This window comes from Pseudophryne corroboree, chromosome 10, assembly GCF_028390025.1.
Source record: "Pseudophryne corroboree isolate aPseCor3 chromosome 10, aPseCor3.hap2, whole genome shotgun sequence".
Classification (NCBI taxonomy): domain Eukaryota; kingdom Metazoa; phylum Chordata; class Amphibia; order Anura; family Myobatrachidae; genus Pseudophryne; species Pseudophryne corroboree.
This window is the reverse complement of record NC_086453.1, coordinates 203,793,469-203,810,524: the sequence shown is the minus strand read 5'-3', so window position 1 is coordinate 203,810,524 and position 17,056 is coordinate 203,793,469. Positions and strand designations below refer to the sequence as shown.

The window sequence follows — 17,056 nt, the reverse complement described above, 5'->3', positions numbered from 1 at the left end:
AATGTGCAAGCTGAATTGTACTACAAATCCAACGAGCAATCGTCTGCTTAGAAGCAGGAGCACCCAGCTTGCTGGGTGCATACAGGATAAACAGCGAATCAGATTTTCTGACTCCAGCCGTCCTGGAAACATATATTTTCAGGGCCCTGACTACGTCCAGCAACTTGGAATCCTCCAAGTCCCTAGTAGCCGCAGGCACCACAATAGGCTGGTTTAAGTGAAATGCTGAAACCACCTTAGGAAGAAATTGAGGACGAGTCCTCAATTCTGCCCTGTCCGTATGAAAAATTAGTTAAGGGCTTTTATAGGATAAAGCCGCCAATTCTGAGACACGCCTGGCTGAAGCCAGGGCTAACAGCATTACCACTTTCCATGTGAGATATTTTAAGTCCACAGTGGTGAGTGGTTCAAACCAATGTGATTTTAGGAATCCCAAAACTACATTGAGATCCCAAGGTGCCACTGGAGGCACAAAAGGAGGCTGTATATGCAGTACTCCCTTGACAAACGTCTGAACTTCAGGAACAGAAGCCAGTTCTTTTTGGAAGAATATTGACAGGGCCGAAATTTGAACCTTAATGGACCCTAATTTGAGGCCCAGACACAGTCCTGTTTGCAGGAAATGCAGGAAACGACCCAGTTGAAATTCCTCTGTAGGGGCCTTCCTGGCCTCGCACCACGCAACATATTTACGCCAAATACGGTGATAATGTTGTATGGTTACATCCTTCCTGGCTTTGATCAGGGTAGGGATGACTTCATCCGGAATGCCTTTTTCCTTCAGGATCCGGCGTTCAACCGCCATGCCGTCAAACGCAGCCGCGGTAAGTCTTGGAACAGACATGGTCCCTGCTGGAGCAGGTCCTTTCTTAGAGGTAGAGGCCACGGGTCTTCCGTGAGCATCTCTTGAATTTCCGGGTACCAAGTCCTTCTTGGCCAATCCGGAGCCACGAGTATAGTCTTTACTCCTCTCCTTCTTATGATTCTCAGTACTTTTGGTATGAGAGGAAGAGGAGGGAACACATACACTGACTGGTACACCCACGGTGTTACCAGAGCGTCCACAGCTATTGCCTGAGGGTCCCTTGACCTGGCGCAATATCTGTCCAGTTTTTTGTTGAGGCGGGACGCCATCATGTCCACCTTTGGTTTTTCCCAACGGTTCACAATCATGTGGAAGACTTCTGGGTGAAGTCCCCACTCCCCCGGGTGAAGATCGTGTCTGCTGAGGAAGTCTGCTTCCCAGTTGTCCACTCCCGGAATGAACACTGCTGACAGTGCTATCACATGATTCTCCGCCCAGCGAAGAATCCTTGCCACTTCCATTATTGCCCTCCTGCTTCTTGTGCCGCCCTGTCTGTTTACGTGGGCGACTGCCGTGATGTTGTCCGACTGGATCAACACCGGCTGACCCTGAAGCAGAGGTCTTGCCTGACTTAGGGCATTGTAAATGGCCCTTAGTTCCAGGATATTTATGTGAAGTGACGTTTCCATGCTTGACCACAAGCCCTGGAAATTTCTTCCCTGTGTGACTGCTCCCCAGCCTCTCAGGCTGGCATCCGTGGTCACCAGGACCCAATCCTGAATGCCGAATCTGCGGCCCTCTAGGAGATGAGCACTCTGTAACCACCACAGGAGAGACACCCTTGTCCTTGGAGACAGGGTTATCCGCTGATGCATTTGAAGATGCGATCCGGACCATTTGTCCAGCAGATCCCACTGAAAAGTTCTTGCGTGGAATCTGCCGAATGGAATCGCTTCGTAAGAAGCCACCATCTTTCCCAGGACCCTTGTGCATTGATGTACTGACACTTGGCCTGGTCTTAGGAGGTTCCTGACTAGGTCGGATAACTCCTTGGCTTTCTCCTCCGGGAGAAACACCTTTTTCTGTACTGTGTCCAGAATCATCCCTAGGAACAGCAGACGTGTCGTCGGAATCAGCTGCGATTTTGGAATATTTAGAATCCATCCGTGCTGTCGTAGTACTACTTGAGATAGTGCTACTCCGACCTCTAACTGTTCTATGGACCTTGCCCTTATCAGGAGATCGTCCAAGTAAGGGATAATTAAGACGCCTTTTCTTCGAAGAAGAATCATCATTTCGGCCATTACCTTGGTAAAGACCCGGGGTGCCGTGGACAATCCAAACGGCAGCGTCTGAAACCGATAGTGACAGTTCTGTACCACAAACCTGAGGTACCCTTGGTGAGAAGGGCAAATTGGGACATGGAGGTAAGCATCCTTGATGTCCAGAGACACCATATAGTCCCCTTCTTCCAGGTTCGCTATCACTGCTCTGAGTGACTCCATCTTGAACTTGAACCTTTTTATGTAAGTGTTCAAGGATTTCAGATTTAAAATAGGTCTCACCGAGCCGTCCGGCTTCGGTACCACAAACAGCGTGGAATAATACCCCTTTCCCTGTTGTAGGAGGGTTACCTTGATTATCACTTGCTGGGAATACAGCTTGTGAATGGCTTCCAATACCGCCTCCCTGTCGGGGGGAGACGTTGGTAAAGCAGACTTCAGGAACCGGCGAGGGGGAGACGTCTCGAATTCCAATTTGTACCCCTGAGATACTACCTGCAGGATCCAGGGGTCCACTTGCGAGTGTGCCCACTGCGCGCTGAAATTCTTGAGACGTGCCCCCACCTTGCCTGAGTCCGCTTGTAAGGCCCCAGCGTCATGCTGAGGACTTGGCAGAAGCGGGGGAGGGCTTCTGTTCGTGGGAAGAGGCTGTTTGCTGCAGTCTTTTTCCCCTTCCTCTGCCCCGGGGCAGATATGAGTGGCCTTTTGCCCGCTTGCCCTTATGGGGACGAAAGGACTGAGCCTGAAAAGACGGTATCTTTTTCTGCTGCGAGGTGACTTGGGGTAAAAAGGTGGATTTTCCAGCCGTTGCCGTGGCCACCAGGTCCGATAGACCGACCCCAAATAACTCCTCCCCTTTATACGGCAATACTTCCATATGCCGTTTGGAATCCGCATCCCCTGACCACTGTCGCGTCCATAATCCTCTTCTGGCAGAAATGGACATCGCACTTACTCTTGATGCCAGAGTGCAAATATCCCTCTGTGCATCTCGCATATATAGAAATGCATCCTTTAAATGCTCTATAATCAATAATATACTGTCCCTGTCCAGGGTATCAATATTTTCAGTCAGGGAATCCGACCAAGCCACCCCAGCACTGCACATCCAGGCTGAGGCGATTGCTGGTCGCAGTATAATACCAGTATGTGTGTATATACTTTTTAGGATATTTTCCAGCTTCCTATCAGCTGGTTCCTTGAGGGCGGCCGTATCAGGAGACGGTAACGCCACTTGTTTTGATAAGCGTGTGAGCGCCTTATCTACCCTAGGGGGTGTTTCCCAACGCGCCCTAACCTCTGGCGGGAAAGGGTATAATGCCAATAATTTTTTAGAAATTAGCAGTTTTTTATCGGGGGAAACCCACGCTTCATCACACACCTCATTTAATTCATCTGATTCAGGAAAAACTACGGGTAGTTTTTTCACACCCCACATAATACCCTTTTTTGTGGTACTTGTAGTATCAGAAATGTTCAAAACCTCCTTCATTGCCGTGATCATGTAACGTGTGGCCCTACTGGAAAATACGTTTGTTTCCTCACCGTCGACACTGGAGTCAGTGTCCGTGTCAGTGTCTGTATCGACCTGAGGTAACGGGCGTTTTATAGCCCCTGACGGTGTTTGAGACGCCTGTACAGGTATCAACTGATTTGCCGGCTGTCTAATGTCGTCAACAGTCTTTTGTAAAGTGCCGACACTATCACGTAATTCTTTCCATAAGACCATCCAGTCAGGTGTCGACTCCCTAGGGGGTGACATCACTAACACAGGCAATTGCTCCGCCTCCACACCATTTTCCTCCTCATACATGTCGACACAGCGTACCAGCACACACACAGGGAATGCTCTGATAGAGGACAGGACCCCACTAGCCCTTTGGGGAGACAGAGGGAGAGTTTGCCAGCACACACCAGAGCGCTATATATATATATATATATATATATATATATAGGGATAGCCTTATATAAGTGTTTTTCCCTAATATAGCTGCTGTATATATTAATATGCCAATTTAGTGCCCCCCCCTCTCTTGTTTTACCCTGTTTCTGTTGTGCAGGACTGCAGGGGAGAGTCAGGGAGCCTTCCTCCAACGGAGCTGTGAGGAAAAAATGGCGCTTGTGTGCTGAGGAGATAGGCTCCGCCCCTTTTTCGGCGGCCTTTCTCCCGCTTTTTTGTGGAAAACTGGCAGGGGTTAAATACATCCATATAGCCCAGGAGCTATATGTGATGTATTTTTAGCCATTTAAGGTATTTTCATTGCGTCCCAGGGCGCCCCCCCCAGCGCCCTGCACCCTCAGTGACCGGAGTGTGAAGTGTGCTGAGAGCAATGGCGCACAGCTGCGGTGCTGTGCGCTACCTTATTGAAGACAGGACGTCTTCTGCCGCCGATTTTCTGGACCTCTTCACTCTTCTGGCTCTGTAAGGGGGCCGGCGGCGCGGCTCCGGGACCCATCCATGGCTGGGCCTGTGATCGTCCCTCTGGAGCTAATGTCCAGTAGCCTAAGAAGCCCAATCCACTCTGCACGCAGGTGAGTTCGCTTCTTCTCCCCTTAGTCCCTCGATGCAGTGAGCCTGTTGCCAGCAGGTCTCACTGAAAATAAAAAAAACCTATTTAAACTTTTACTCTAAGCAGCTCAGGAGAGCCACCTAGATTGCACCCTTCTCGTTCGGGCACAAAATCTTAACTGAGGCTTGGAGGAGGGTCATAGGGGGAGGAGCCAGTGCACACCAGCTAGTCCTAAAGCTTTTACTTTGTGCCCAGTCTCCTGCGGAGCCGCTATTCCCATGGTCCTTTCGGAGTCCCCAGCATCCACTAGGACGTTAGAGAAATAATCAATTTCCTCAGGTGTAGGTGTTGTGTCAGTAAATTCTAACACCTCTTGTATAGCGACTATCATACACTGAATGCTCTTAGCTAGTTTGGGGTCTACCCCACTCAAATCCCCAGTGTCGACCTCTGTGTCGGAATCTGTGTCAGTGTCCCTTTGCATAATCTGCGCCAGAGACCTTTTCTGGGAACTGGAGGGATCCCGAGTGGATGATGTGGAGGAGTCAGCAATACTTTGTCTGCTGTTCAGACTCAGAGAATTTCTTTGCAAGCTTAGACACATTCTGCAGCTTTCTCACCCACACAGGCTCAGAACACTCTTGTGCATTCAAATTGGGTTCCTCTGGGGAAGAACTTTCTCCAGACATGGTACACACTTGTACAGTCACACCACTTCCACACCGGGGAGCTAATGGGGACAGACCTACACTAAGGTCTGTCAGAGGGACCCAAAGGAATTTGCCAGTCCACACCACGCACCTATACGTATTGTATACAGTATACACAATCACAGCGCTGTATAATTCAATATTAAGTCCGCAGACCTAATGTAATATGTGCTCCCCTCCCTTCCATAACACCCTGGTACTTGTATCCGCGATGTGTGAGAAGCAGCTTCAGAATCAGCACACTGGCGTTTCTGTTGAAGAAAATGGCACCCAATGAGTGTTACTGGCAAGTCTGAGAAGCCCCGCCCCCCTGTAATGGCGCGATTCTACCTCAGTGAACACATTTTTTATACTGGCGGGGGTAGTGTACATTAGCGGCTCACATGTATGTACTTTATGCCAGTGAGAGTAAGGATTTTAATATGTCCCTCAGAGCGCGCCCCCCCCGTACGCTCTGCACCTTGTGCAGAGAGACACGTTGCTGCGCAGCATCCCGCGCTGTGCTGGTACCTTTATGCCGCCACGATGACCGGAGGACCCCTCTCTGCAGGTCTCCGGTAAATACTCACCAGCCTTCTGACTTCTGGCTCTATAAGGGGATGGCAGCAGTGCTGTGGGAGTGTGCAGCCAGGCAAGGGATGTGTTCAGTACCCTTCAGGAGCTAATGGTGTTCTGTCAGCGGAAGCAGAGCCATTGAACTAATGGAGAAGTTGGTTCCTACTCCCCCCCCCCCCCCTCTAAGTCCCACAAAGCAGGGAAGCTGTTGCCAGCAGCTTCCCTGTAAAACAAAAAACCTAACAAAGTCTTTTCCAGCAGAACTCTGTAGAGCTCCACTGATGTGCAGCCAGTCTCCCGGGCACATTTTCTAAACTGAGGTCTGGAGAAGGGGCATAGAGGGAGGAGCCAGTTCACACTGTTAAAAAGTCTTAAAGTGCCCAAGGCTCCTGCGGAACAGTCTATACCCCATGGTACTAAAATGGACCCCAGCAACCTCTAGGACGTAAGAGAAAGAAAATTAAAAAAGAGCCTAAAATTTAACTTTTTCATTTCTGTCAAACACCCAGTAGTGACCCTGTTCTATGTAAGATGAAATTGTAGTATTAGAACTGATCCAGTAAGGAACAAGTTTATCGCTCAGGTTTATCGCTCAGAATAGCAGTCTCTTCCTTTCCACAAGCTTATTGTCATATACTCAGTATAAAAATACTGTAATCAAGGTTAAACATGTAACTTACATTTCTGTACACAAAACCATTACTAGGAAACATCCCAGTTGTTAAACAGATGGATTGTAGCAGCAGCATGGAAATTAGCAACAATTATCCAACGTTCCTCAGTGAACTTAATCACACACTGAAACTAATCCACCTATTACATTGTATGTATCAAAATTATATATGCAATAACTTCATATAGCTTTAGTAAAATAAAAAAAAATCCCTTTCTATATAGATTAATTTGGAATCCATTCCCCCTTACAGAGAGTCCATTTCTCGGAAGACTGATCTGGTAAGTCAGTTCATACCCACAATGACCGCAACAGTCTCTTGGCACAATTGTAAAGACGCCAACGCACAAGAAAGGATTGGAGTGCAGAAGAAATGAAGTTTATAAAACTCAATACATTTGCTAGCACATTGAATATACAAAAATGTAAATACGTCAATCAAATTTGTGGTGATCACTTTTATCTTTTAAATGACGTTTAATCCAGTAAGACATGTTTACAAATCAAATGTTCAGTACAAGGCTCCTAACTGCCTGAGTCTTGTCAAGTGCTATGTTTTATAAATTAGATGACCCGTCACCGATACCCACAGGCAGACATTTGTGGCGTAACCAATAATCATGAGAATGCAACCTATCTATGTATTAGCAACATCGCTGAGCCGGGATACACAAAGTGAAAGGATAGGCTCTATTCTGGATTACGCTATAAATAGCCATCTTCAATGTATGTGGGTGGGAGGCATAATTTAAAACAGTTTGAGGTCAACTGGCTATACAGTAGAAATCAAAGCAACCACCCTAAAACTGGACCATCCCTACTAATTATTACAATTGTACATGTTCCGTTATGTGCAAAACAACTGTTTTCATGTTTCTTAAGGCGCCCAAGCCCCATTCCAATTCCAATTCTGAACGAATTAGAAACAACACCCTTTCGTACATAAGGAGGAAATTTCACAACTCTATAGACCCATGTTGGTCGGACATGTAACAGATGCTCTAAGGATGGTCTGTGTGGTCTAATAAAAGGTTAATATCCATTTTATTAGGATAGAAATTTACTGATATAATTATTTCGTCATAAAATACCACCTCACTGTCATACCTAAAACTTACAACAATTTAAAAAAAAAAAGGGAAAGAAAAAAAGAAAAAAAAAAAAAAAGAAGGAGCAGGAAATCACATGTACATTAGACATTTGGACTTGATCTGCTGTCCATAACAGGACAATCGTTTGGAACCTGTATGCTGGAATGGGACAAGCAGTGGATATAACTGTAGCCAAAGCCATGTCATCTCGATAGGTACGTAGCAGAAAAAAAAAAGAAAAAAAAGAATGATCACCAATGTTCATGTATTAATGTAAATAGAAGTGTAGCCACCCTGTAATGGCCAATTCAACGACCAGAGACAGCAGTTTAAGATTTGTTTGTCTGCCATCATGGAAAATCTGCAACCGCTTGTTCATGTCCTTAAAAAAAAAAAATATATATATATATAATATTAAACCCAAGAGCCAACTGATCTATCACTTTGCACGACTGTAGCACAAATAGTAGTAACTCGAGCGTGGTGCAGAGTCCAACTCTTTCTAACAGTTCATTTGCTCGTTTCATCTAGTTTGGTCTCCACATCTTCTAGGCGCGTCTGGTAGGACCTTCACTCCTGAGCTATGCTTCTTAGTACATATTTCACTGTGTAGGCGAAGGCTGCAAAGCCTACTATGACAAAGACATTGGCCAATGCCCCTCCCAGGAGTCCATGGTTACGGTTTGGCTGTTGTAGACCCGGGTGATTTGCTGCTGCCAAAGGGACATGACCATTCAAAAGTGCAGCTCCATTCTGACCGATGTGAGCTTCTGAATCTGGTACCACATCTGGGAGAGGAAGGGATTGCGGCCTGCTCGTTAGTTCTTCTTGCGCTCGTTGTTTTTGCTTCATTTCCTGTTTAAGTGAATAGCAATGATAAGCAAAGGGCACAAAAAATGAAAACGGGAAACGAAAAGCTTAAAATATATACACAACTATATTAATGTTTGAGCCACATAAAGTTAAGATACAAATATTGTATGCACTAGTAAGCTTGTGACTACAGTGGATTTTGTAAATCAGATTTAGATCATGAAGTTACGCTAAAGGATTTATTATCAGATATTCTGTCTCTAGCGGTTTGTTTTCCCCATAGACCAGGGGTGGGCAATAAGTGGCCCTACAGCTGCTGTAGAACTACACATCCCAGCATGCCCTGCAACATTTTTACTATCTGCTTGTGCTGAAACTTTTGCAGGGATTGCTGGGATGTGTAGTTCAACAGCAGCTGGAGGGCTGTTTATTGCCCTCCCCTGCCACAGACGCATCATACTATCAAATTTAATTAAAAGGGCTGGATCAACAACAAAAAAAGTAAATCTGCAACCTATAAGTAAAACAAATAATTAAATCAGTGAGAATACCTTCTAATTTCAAACCAACACAGCCTAGTGTTTGTTACCCCAAAATCTGTGGAAAACCCTAACGTGGATTCCCCCCTAAATTTAAGCTAACTAAGCTGCTGGCACCAAGGCTGAATTAGCCAGGGGAGTCAATGGGGGCCAGTAAGCACCAGGGCTAAGTTTCTCAGGGTGGTCGGATGCATAAAAAAAAAAAAAAAAAGGCAGAAGAGTGCGGGACCACCTTTCTAGTGGAAGCCATCCCTTATGCCAAGTGTTAGAGCCATGGTGGGAGGTTGCCCACAATGCGGGTCTTCTGTCTATGGTTTCGGACTGTCAAAGTCTAGTGCTGGTTAGCTTAAAATCAGGGAGGATCCCACTTTGTATTCCCCCTGACAATGGGGCAAACTGCATTTGTCTGAAAGCATAACTGCTGGTTAAGAATTTTGGGGGACACCCTTACACCCCGTCCCAAATTATAAACCTCCTATAGTATTGGTATTGGTAGGCAGACACTTAGCATATTGCCACCTATATAAATCATGACTGTTTTATCGGATGAATCATTTACCAAAATGGTTCTGTAATCATACACGTGAACAATTTGTCTGCTGGTTGGAGGTTAGTAAACCAAACTTGAATGACTGTTTTTTTAGTGTTTAGCTGATTATCATTTGTACATAAACTGATCGATTATCATTCAGAACAGTCCTTCGATCTGAATTATTATATTCAGTAGATGACAGTTGTACGCTAACAAAAAAAAAAAAAAGCAACCAAAACACCTATTGTAATTCTACCTATTCACATTATCTGGCTAATAACAGTGAAAGTTCTTGTTTTACTGCATCAATTGTAAATAACCTGGAAAACAAGTAACACACTATCATCTAGGGAGTGATAAGCACACAAAACATGTCCTTCATTTGCAGTTTTACAGTTGAAAAAACAAGATTTTACTCACCGGTAAATCTATTTCTCGTAGTCCGTAGTGGATGCTGGGGACTCCGTAAGGACCATGGGGAATAGACGGGCTCCGCAGGAGACTGGGCACTCTAAGAAAGATTTAGTACTACTGGTGTGCACTGGCTCCTCCCTCTATGCCCCTCCTCCAGACCTCAGTTAAGGAAACTGTGCCCGGAAGAGCTGACATTACAAGGAAAGGATTGTGGAATCCAGGGTAAGACTCATACCAGCCACACCAATCACACCGTATAACTTGTGATAACATACCCAGTTAACAGTATGAACAACAACAAAGCATCACCCACGGATGCCAACATAACATAACCCTTTATTAAGCAATAACTATATACACGTATTGCAGAAAGTCCGCACTTGGGACGGGCGCCCAGCATCAACTACGGACTACGAGAAATAGATTTACCGGTGAGTAAAATCTTATTTTCTCTAACGTCCTAGTGGATGCTGGGGACTCCGTAAGGACCATGGGGATTATACCAAAGCTCCCAAACGGGCGGGAGAGTGCGGATGACTCTGCAGCACCGAATGGGCAAACACAAGGTCCTCCTCAGCCAGGGTATCAAACTTGTAGAACTTAGCAAAGGTGTTTGAACCCGACCAAGTAGCTGCTCGGCAAAGCTGTAATGCCGAGACCCCTCGAGCAGCCGCCCAAGAAGAGCCCACCTTCCTTGTGGAATGGGCTTTCACCGATTTTGGATGCGGCAATCCAGCCGCAGAATGAGCCTGCTGAATCGTGTTACAGATCCAGCGAGCAATAGTTTGCTTTGAAGCAGGAGCACCCAGCTTGTTGGATGCATACAGGATAAACAGCGAGTCAGTTTTCCTGAATCCAGCCGTCCTGGCTATATAGATCTTCAAAGCCCTGACTACATCAAGCAACTTGGAATCCTTCAAGTCACGAGTAGCCGCAGGCACCACAATAGGTTGGTTCAAATGAAAAGATGACACCACCTTCTGCAGAAATTGCGGACGAGTCCGTAATCCTGCCCTGTCCATATGGAAAACCAGATAGGGGCTTTTACATGACAAAGCCTCCAATTCTGACACACGCCTAGCCGAAGCTAAGGCAAATAGCATGACCACTTCCCACGTGAGATATTTTAACTCCACGGTCTTAAGTGGCTCAAACCAGTGAGATTTCAGGAAACTCAACACCACGTTAAGATCCTAAAGTGCCACTGGTGGCACAAAAGGGGGCTGAATATGCAGCACTCCCTATACAACATCTGGACTTCAGGAAGAGAAGTCAGTTCTTTTTGAAAGAAAATGGATAGGGCCGAAACCTGGACCGTAATGGAACCCAATTTCAGGCCCAATGTCATTCCCGACTGTAGGAAGTGAAGGAAATGGCCCAGCTGGAATTCCTCCGTAGGGGCATTCCTGGCCTCACACCAAGCAACATTCTTTTCCGCCATATACGGTGATAATGTTTAGCCGTCACCTCCTTCCTTGCCTTTATCAGTGTAGGAATAACCACATCCGGAATGCCTTTTTCTGCCCGGATCCGGCGTTCAACCGCCATGCCAACAAACGCAGCCGCGGTAAGTCTTGGAACAGACAGGGCCCCTGCTGCAACAAGTCCTGTCTGAAAGGCAGAGGCTATGGGTCCTCTGTGAGCATTTCTTGCAGATCTGGATACCAAGTCCTTCTTGGCCAATCCGGAACAATAAGTATTGTTCTCACTCCTCCTTTTCCTATGATTCTCATCACCTTGGGTATGAGAGGAAGAGGAGGAAACACATAAACCGACTGGAACATCCACGGTGTCACCAGTGCGTCTACAGCTATCGCCTGAGGGTCTCTTGACCTGGCGCAATACCTCTGTAGCTTTTTGTTGAGGCGGGATGCCATCATGTCCACCTGTGGCAGTTCCCACCGACCTACAATCTGCGCGAAGACTTCTTGAGGAAGTCTGCTTCCCAGTTGTCCACTCCCAGAATGAACACTGCTGACAGTGCTCATACGTGATTCTCCGCCCATCGAAGAATTCTGGTGGCTTCCGCCATCGCCACCCTGCTCCTTGTGCCGCCTTGGCGGTTTACATGAGCCACTGCAGTGATGCTGTCTGATTGAATCAGCACCGATTGGTTGCGAAGCAGGGTCTCCGCTTGACTTAGGGCGTTGTATATGGCCCTTAATTTCAGGATATTGATGTGAAGGCAAGTCTCCTGACTTGACCACAGCCCTTGAAATTTTTTTCCCTATGTGACTGGCCCCCCACCCTCGGAGGCCTGCATCCGTGGTCACCAGGACCCAGTCCTGAATGCCGAATCTGCGACCTTCGAGAAGGTGAGCACTCTGCAGCCACCACAGGAGAGAGACCCTGGCCCAGGGGGACAGGGTGATTAACCGATGCATCTAAAGATGTGATCCGGACCACTTGTCCAGTAAGTCCCATTGGAAGGTCCTCTCATGGAACCTGCCGAAGGGAATGGCCTCGTATGATGCCACCATCCTTCCCAGGACTCGAGTGCAGTGATGCACTGACACCTGTTTTGGTTTTAATAGATTCCTGACCAGTGTCACGAGCTCCTGAGCTCTCTCTATCGGGAGATAACCCTTTTCTGGTCTGTGTCTAGGATCATGCCTAGGAGAGGCAGATGAGCTGTAGGAACCAACTGCGACTTTGGAATATATACAATCCAGCCGTGTTGCCGTTACACTTCCAGAGAAAGTGATACGCTGTTCAGCCACTGCTCACTTGATCTCGCTTTTAGGAGGAGATCGTCCCAGTACGTGATAATAGTGACACCTTGCTTCCGCAGGAGCACCCTCATTTCCGCCATTACCTTGGTGAATATTCTCAAGGCCGTGGAGAGACCAAACGGCAACGTCTGAAATTGGTAATGACAATCCCGTACCGCAATTCTGAGGTACGCCTGATGAGGTGGATAAATGGGGACATGAAGCTATGCCTCCTTTATGTCCAGAGTCACGATAAAATCTCCCCCTTTCAGGCTTGTAACGACCGCTCTTAGCGATTCCATCTTGAACTTGAACCTTTTCAGGTATATGTTCAGGGATTTTAAATTCAATATGGGTCTGACCGAACCGTCTGGTTTCGGGACTATCACATGGTCGAATAATAACCCCCTCCTTGTCGAAGGAGGGGAACCTTGACCACCACCTGTTGAAGATACAATTTGTGAATTGCAGTTAACCCTGTTTCCCTCTCGTGGGGGGAAGCCGGCAGGGCCTTCAGTGAGGAGGCATCTTCTCAAAGTCCAGCTTGTATCCCTGAGACACAATATCTATTGCCCAGGGATCTAACAGGGAGTGAACCCACTGAACTTACGAAAGCGTGCCCCCACCGGGCCTAGCTCCGTCTGTGGAGCCCCAGCGACATGCGGTGGATCTTCATAGAGGTCGGGGAGGACTTCTGTTCCTGGGAACTAGCTGTGTTGTGCAGCTTCTTTCCTCTGGCAAGAAAGGACGCACCTCGGACTTTCCGGTTTCTTTGTTTGAAAAGCTGCATTTGATAATGACGTGCTTTCCTAGGCTGTGCAGGAATATAAGGCAAAATATCAGAATTACCAGCTATAGCCGTGGAGACCAGGTCCGAGAACCCTTCTCCACACAATCCTCAGCCTTCCATATGCCTCTTAAGTCGGCATCATCTGTCCATTGCATATTCTACAGGACACGTCAAGCAGAAATCGACATAACTTTGACTCTAGGACCCAGTATACTCACGTCTCTTTGGGCATGTTTTATATATATATATATATATATATATATATATATATGTGTGTGTGTGTGTGTATTATATATATATATATATATATATATATATATATGTGTGTGTGTGTGTATTATATATATATATATATATATATCTATCTTAAGACAGCATCTTTAATATATATATATATATATATATATATATATATATATATCTCTATATACACATTATATATATATATATACATATATATATCTATATATCTCTCTTTCTCATATATATATATATATCTACATACTAGGGTCTCAATTTCTGCTGATAAGGTACCTGTCCACGCCGCCACAGCGCTATAAACCCATGCCGACCCAATCGCCGGTCTGAGTAGTGTACCAGAATGTGCACGCTATCTGCAGGATCCCTGAGAATAGCTAAGGCTACCTTCTGGGCAAACGTGACACCCCAGGGGAAGATTCCCATCACATCCTGGCCCTAGTGGGGAAAGGATACTGCCTGAGAATTCTTTGTGGGAAGCTGCAGTCTCTTGTCTGGAGATTCCCGCTCTTTTTCCTCATGAGAGGAGGGAAATTTACCTCAGCTTTCTCCCCTTAAACATGTGTACCCTTGTGTCAGAGACAAATGAGTCATCAGTGATATGCAAATCATCTTTTATTACAATAATCATATATTGAATACTTTTCTGCCATTTTGGCTGTAACTTTGCGATATCGTAGTCGACACTGGAGTCGAACTCCGTGTCGATATCAGTGTGTATTATTTTGGATAGTGAGCATTTTGAGACTCTGAAGGTCTCTGCGCCATAGGGACAGACATGGGTAGATTTCCTGTCTGTTCTCTAATCTTTTGTGCAATAAATTCACCTTAGCACATATACATATCCAAACAGGTGTCGGCGTTGTCAACGGAGACACCCTCTCACACACATTTGCTCCATCTCCTCCTTAGGGGAGCCTTTTACCTCAGACATGTCGACACACACGTACCGACACACCACACACACAGGGGATGCTCTATTTGAAGACAGTTCCCCCACAAGGCCCTTTGGAGAGACAGAGAGAGAGTATGCCAGCACACACGCCAGCGCTATATGACCCAGGAATCACACAGTAACTTAGTGTTAACCCAGTAGCTGCTGTATATCTTGTTTTACGACAAATTTATGTGCCCCCCCTCTCTTTTTCACCCTCTTCTATCGTGCTTCTGCAGGGGAGAACCTGGGGAGCTTTCTCTCAGCGGAGCTGTGGAGAGAAAATGGCGCTGGTGAGTGCTGAGGAAGAAGCCCCGCCCCCTCAGCGGCGGGCTTCTGTCCCGCGATTTTGTGTAAAAATAATGGCGGGGGCTCATGCATATTACAGTGCCCAGCTGTATATATGCTGCTTTTTGCCAGGAGGTACTCAATTGCTGCCCAGGGCGCCCCCCCCCTGCACCCTACAGTGACCGGAGTGTGTGGGTTAGTGTGGGAGCAATGGCGCACAGCTGCAGTGCTGTGCGCTACCTCATATGAAGACAGGAGTCTTCTGCCGCCGATTTTGACGTCTTCTTGCTTCAACCCGCCGGCTTCTGTCTTCTGGCCCTGCGAGGGGGACGGCGGCGCGGCTCCGGGAACGGACGACCAAGGTTAAGTTCCTGTGTTCGATCCCTCTGGAGCTAATGGTGTCCAGTAGCCTAAGAAGCGCAACCTAGCCGCAGTTAGTAGGTTTGCTTCTCTCCCCTCAGTCCCACGTAGCAGAGAGTCTGTTGCCAGCAGAAGCTCTCTGAAAATAAAAAAACCTAACTAAAATACTTTCTTAATAGCAAGCTCAGGAGAGCTCATTAAAATGCACCCAGCTCCTTCCGGGCACAGATTCTAACTGAGGTCTGGAGGAGAGGCATAGAGGGAGGAGCCAGTGCACACCAGTAGTACTAAATCTTTCTTAGAGTGCCCAGTCTCCTGCGGAGCCCGTCTATTCCCCATGGTCCTTACGGAGTCCCCAGCATCCACTAGGACGTTAGAGAAAGGAGAGTTATGGTAGACTTACCATTGTTAAATCTCTTTCTGCGAGGTACATTGGTTCCACAGGGAAACATCGGGGTGTAGAGATGGATCTTGATCCAGGCACCACCAGGCTAAAGCTTTAGACTGTCCCAGGATGCATTGGGGCCCCCTCTATAACCCCGCCTCCAGGCACTGTGAGCTCAGTTTCGTTAACCAGTCCAATGCAGGAGCAGGTAAAAGAAGGTAGAAAACACGTTCTCACGAAAGGAGAAGGGACTAGCGGCTAACGCTGTACAAACCCATAGAAGCTATGTGCGTCAGGGTGGGTGCCCTGTGAAACCAATGCACCTCGCAGAAAGAGATTTAACAATGGTAAGTCTACCATAAATCTCCTTTTCTGCAGCGGGGTACATTGGATTCCACAGGGAAACATCGGGGATGTCCTAAAGCAGTTCCTCATGGGTGGGGACGCGCCGAAGCAGGTATGAGAACCCGGCGTCCAAAGGAAGTATCCTGGGAGGCGGAAGTATCGAAGGCATAGAACCTAATGAACGTGTTCTCCGTGGACCACGTAGCCACCTTATTTATATATTAACAGGAAAGGAAAAGTACAAAGTGGGCGCTATTTATTAAAAATCGGTGGTTAAATAGAGCAATTAATGTTTTTAAAGTTGCTCACACTTTTCTAGCTGCCTACAACTGGGGATCTGGACATCCACCAATTCTAGAGTACAATCAAAAAATAAAAATGATGTAGGCGCTCCAAAAAGATAGATTAGCAACAGCTGCTGGTTTTGTAAATATACAAATTTTAATATAATATTTCTTAGGTAATTGCTGTACAACTTAGATCCTAAGTATCTCAATATAAAGACAAATAAATTAATAAAACATTTTTAAGAAACAACAAATGTTCAAAAACTCAGAGCTTGCTGGCAGTCATAAAAGTAGCCTGTTGGATAGCGTGGTTAGCATGCATAAGCCGGCTGTTAGTGATCGTTTAGTAATTTAGGCACATTGAGCTCAATAGCAAGTTTAGTAGAAGCAGTTCTTTGCTTAATATAGCCTATTTATACTTCACCAAGTTCGAGCTGATCATATAAAAGTCCAGTGATGTGTAGCATGCAATGACTGCAGACGGATATTATCTACGTCTGTATTGCATCTGTGAGTAACTCTCACTTACTCCGCTGGCTGCTTTGTACATAGGCCGCTCGGCGGCGGTTCCCCGGAGTGGGGGCTTCTGCCTTGTTGGTAATGGCCTGCACCGACGGGCGCCGTTGTTTGCCAGGGAGAGCGGTGTGGACAGCAAGCCCAGAGCTGCAGGAGACGCTGCGTTTGCCCGCGATCAGAGGCTTCCGGGTTCGGGGTTTCCGGCTTCCGGTTGCGTTCCACAGTCAGAATTCAGTCACCTGACGCGTTTCTCCGCC

At 46.7% G+C, this 17,056-nt stretch overlaps 1 protein-coding gene across 1 annotated transcript in view; it reads right to left on the bottom strand.

Moving 5' to 3' along the window:
- Positions 1 to 6,993: 6,993 nt before the first annotated feature.
- The window catches only part of UBE2J2 (ubiquitin conjugating enzyme E2 J2), a 164,173-nt gene continuing 154,110 nt past the window's right edge, over positions 6,994 to 17,056 (bottom strand). The window contains exon 7 of the mRNA XM_063943039.1: positions 6,994 to 8,482. Within this exon, the coding sequence (XP_063799109.1) occupies positions 8,198 to 8,482 (285 nt within the window). The 3' untranslated portion in view covers positions 6,994 to 8,197. The remainder of the gene's footprint in view (positions 8,483 to 17,056) is intronic.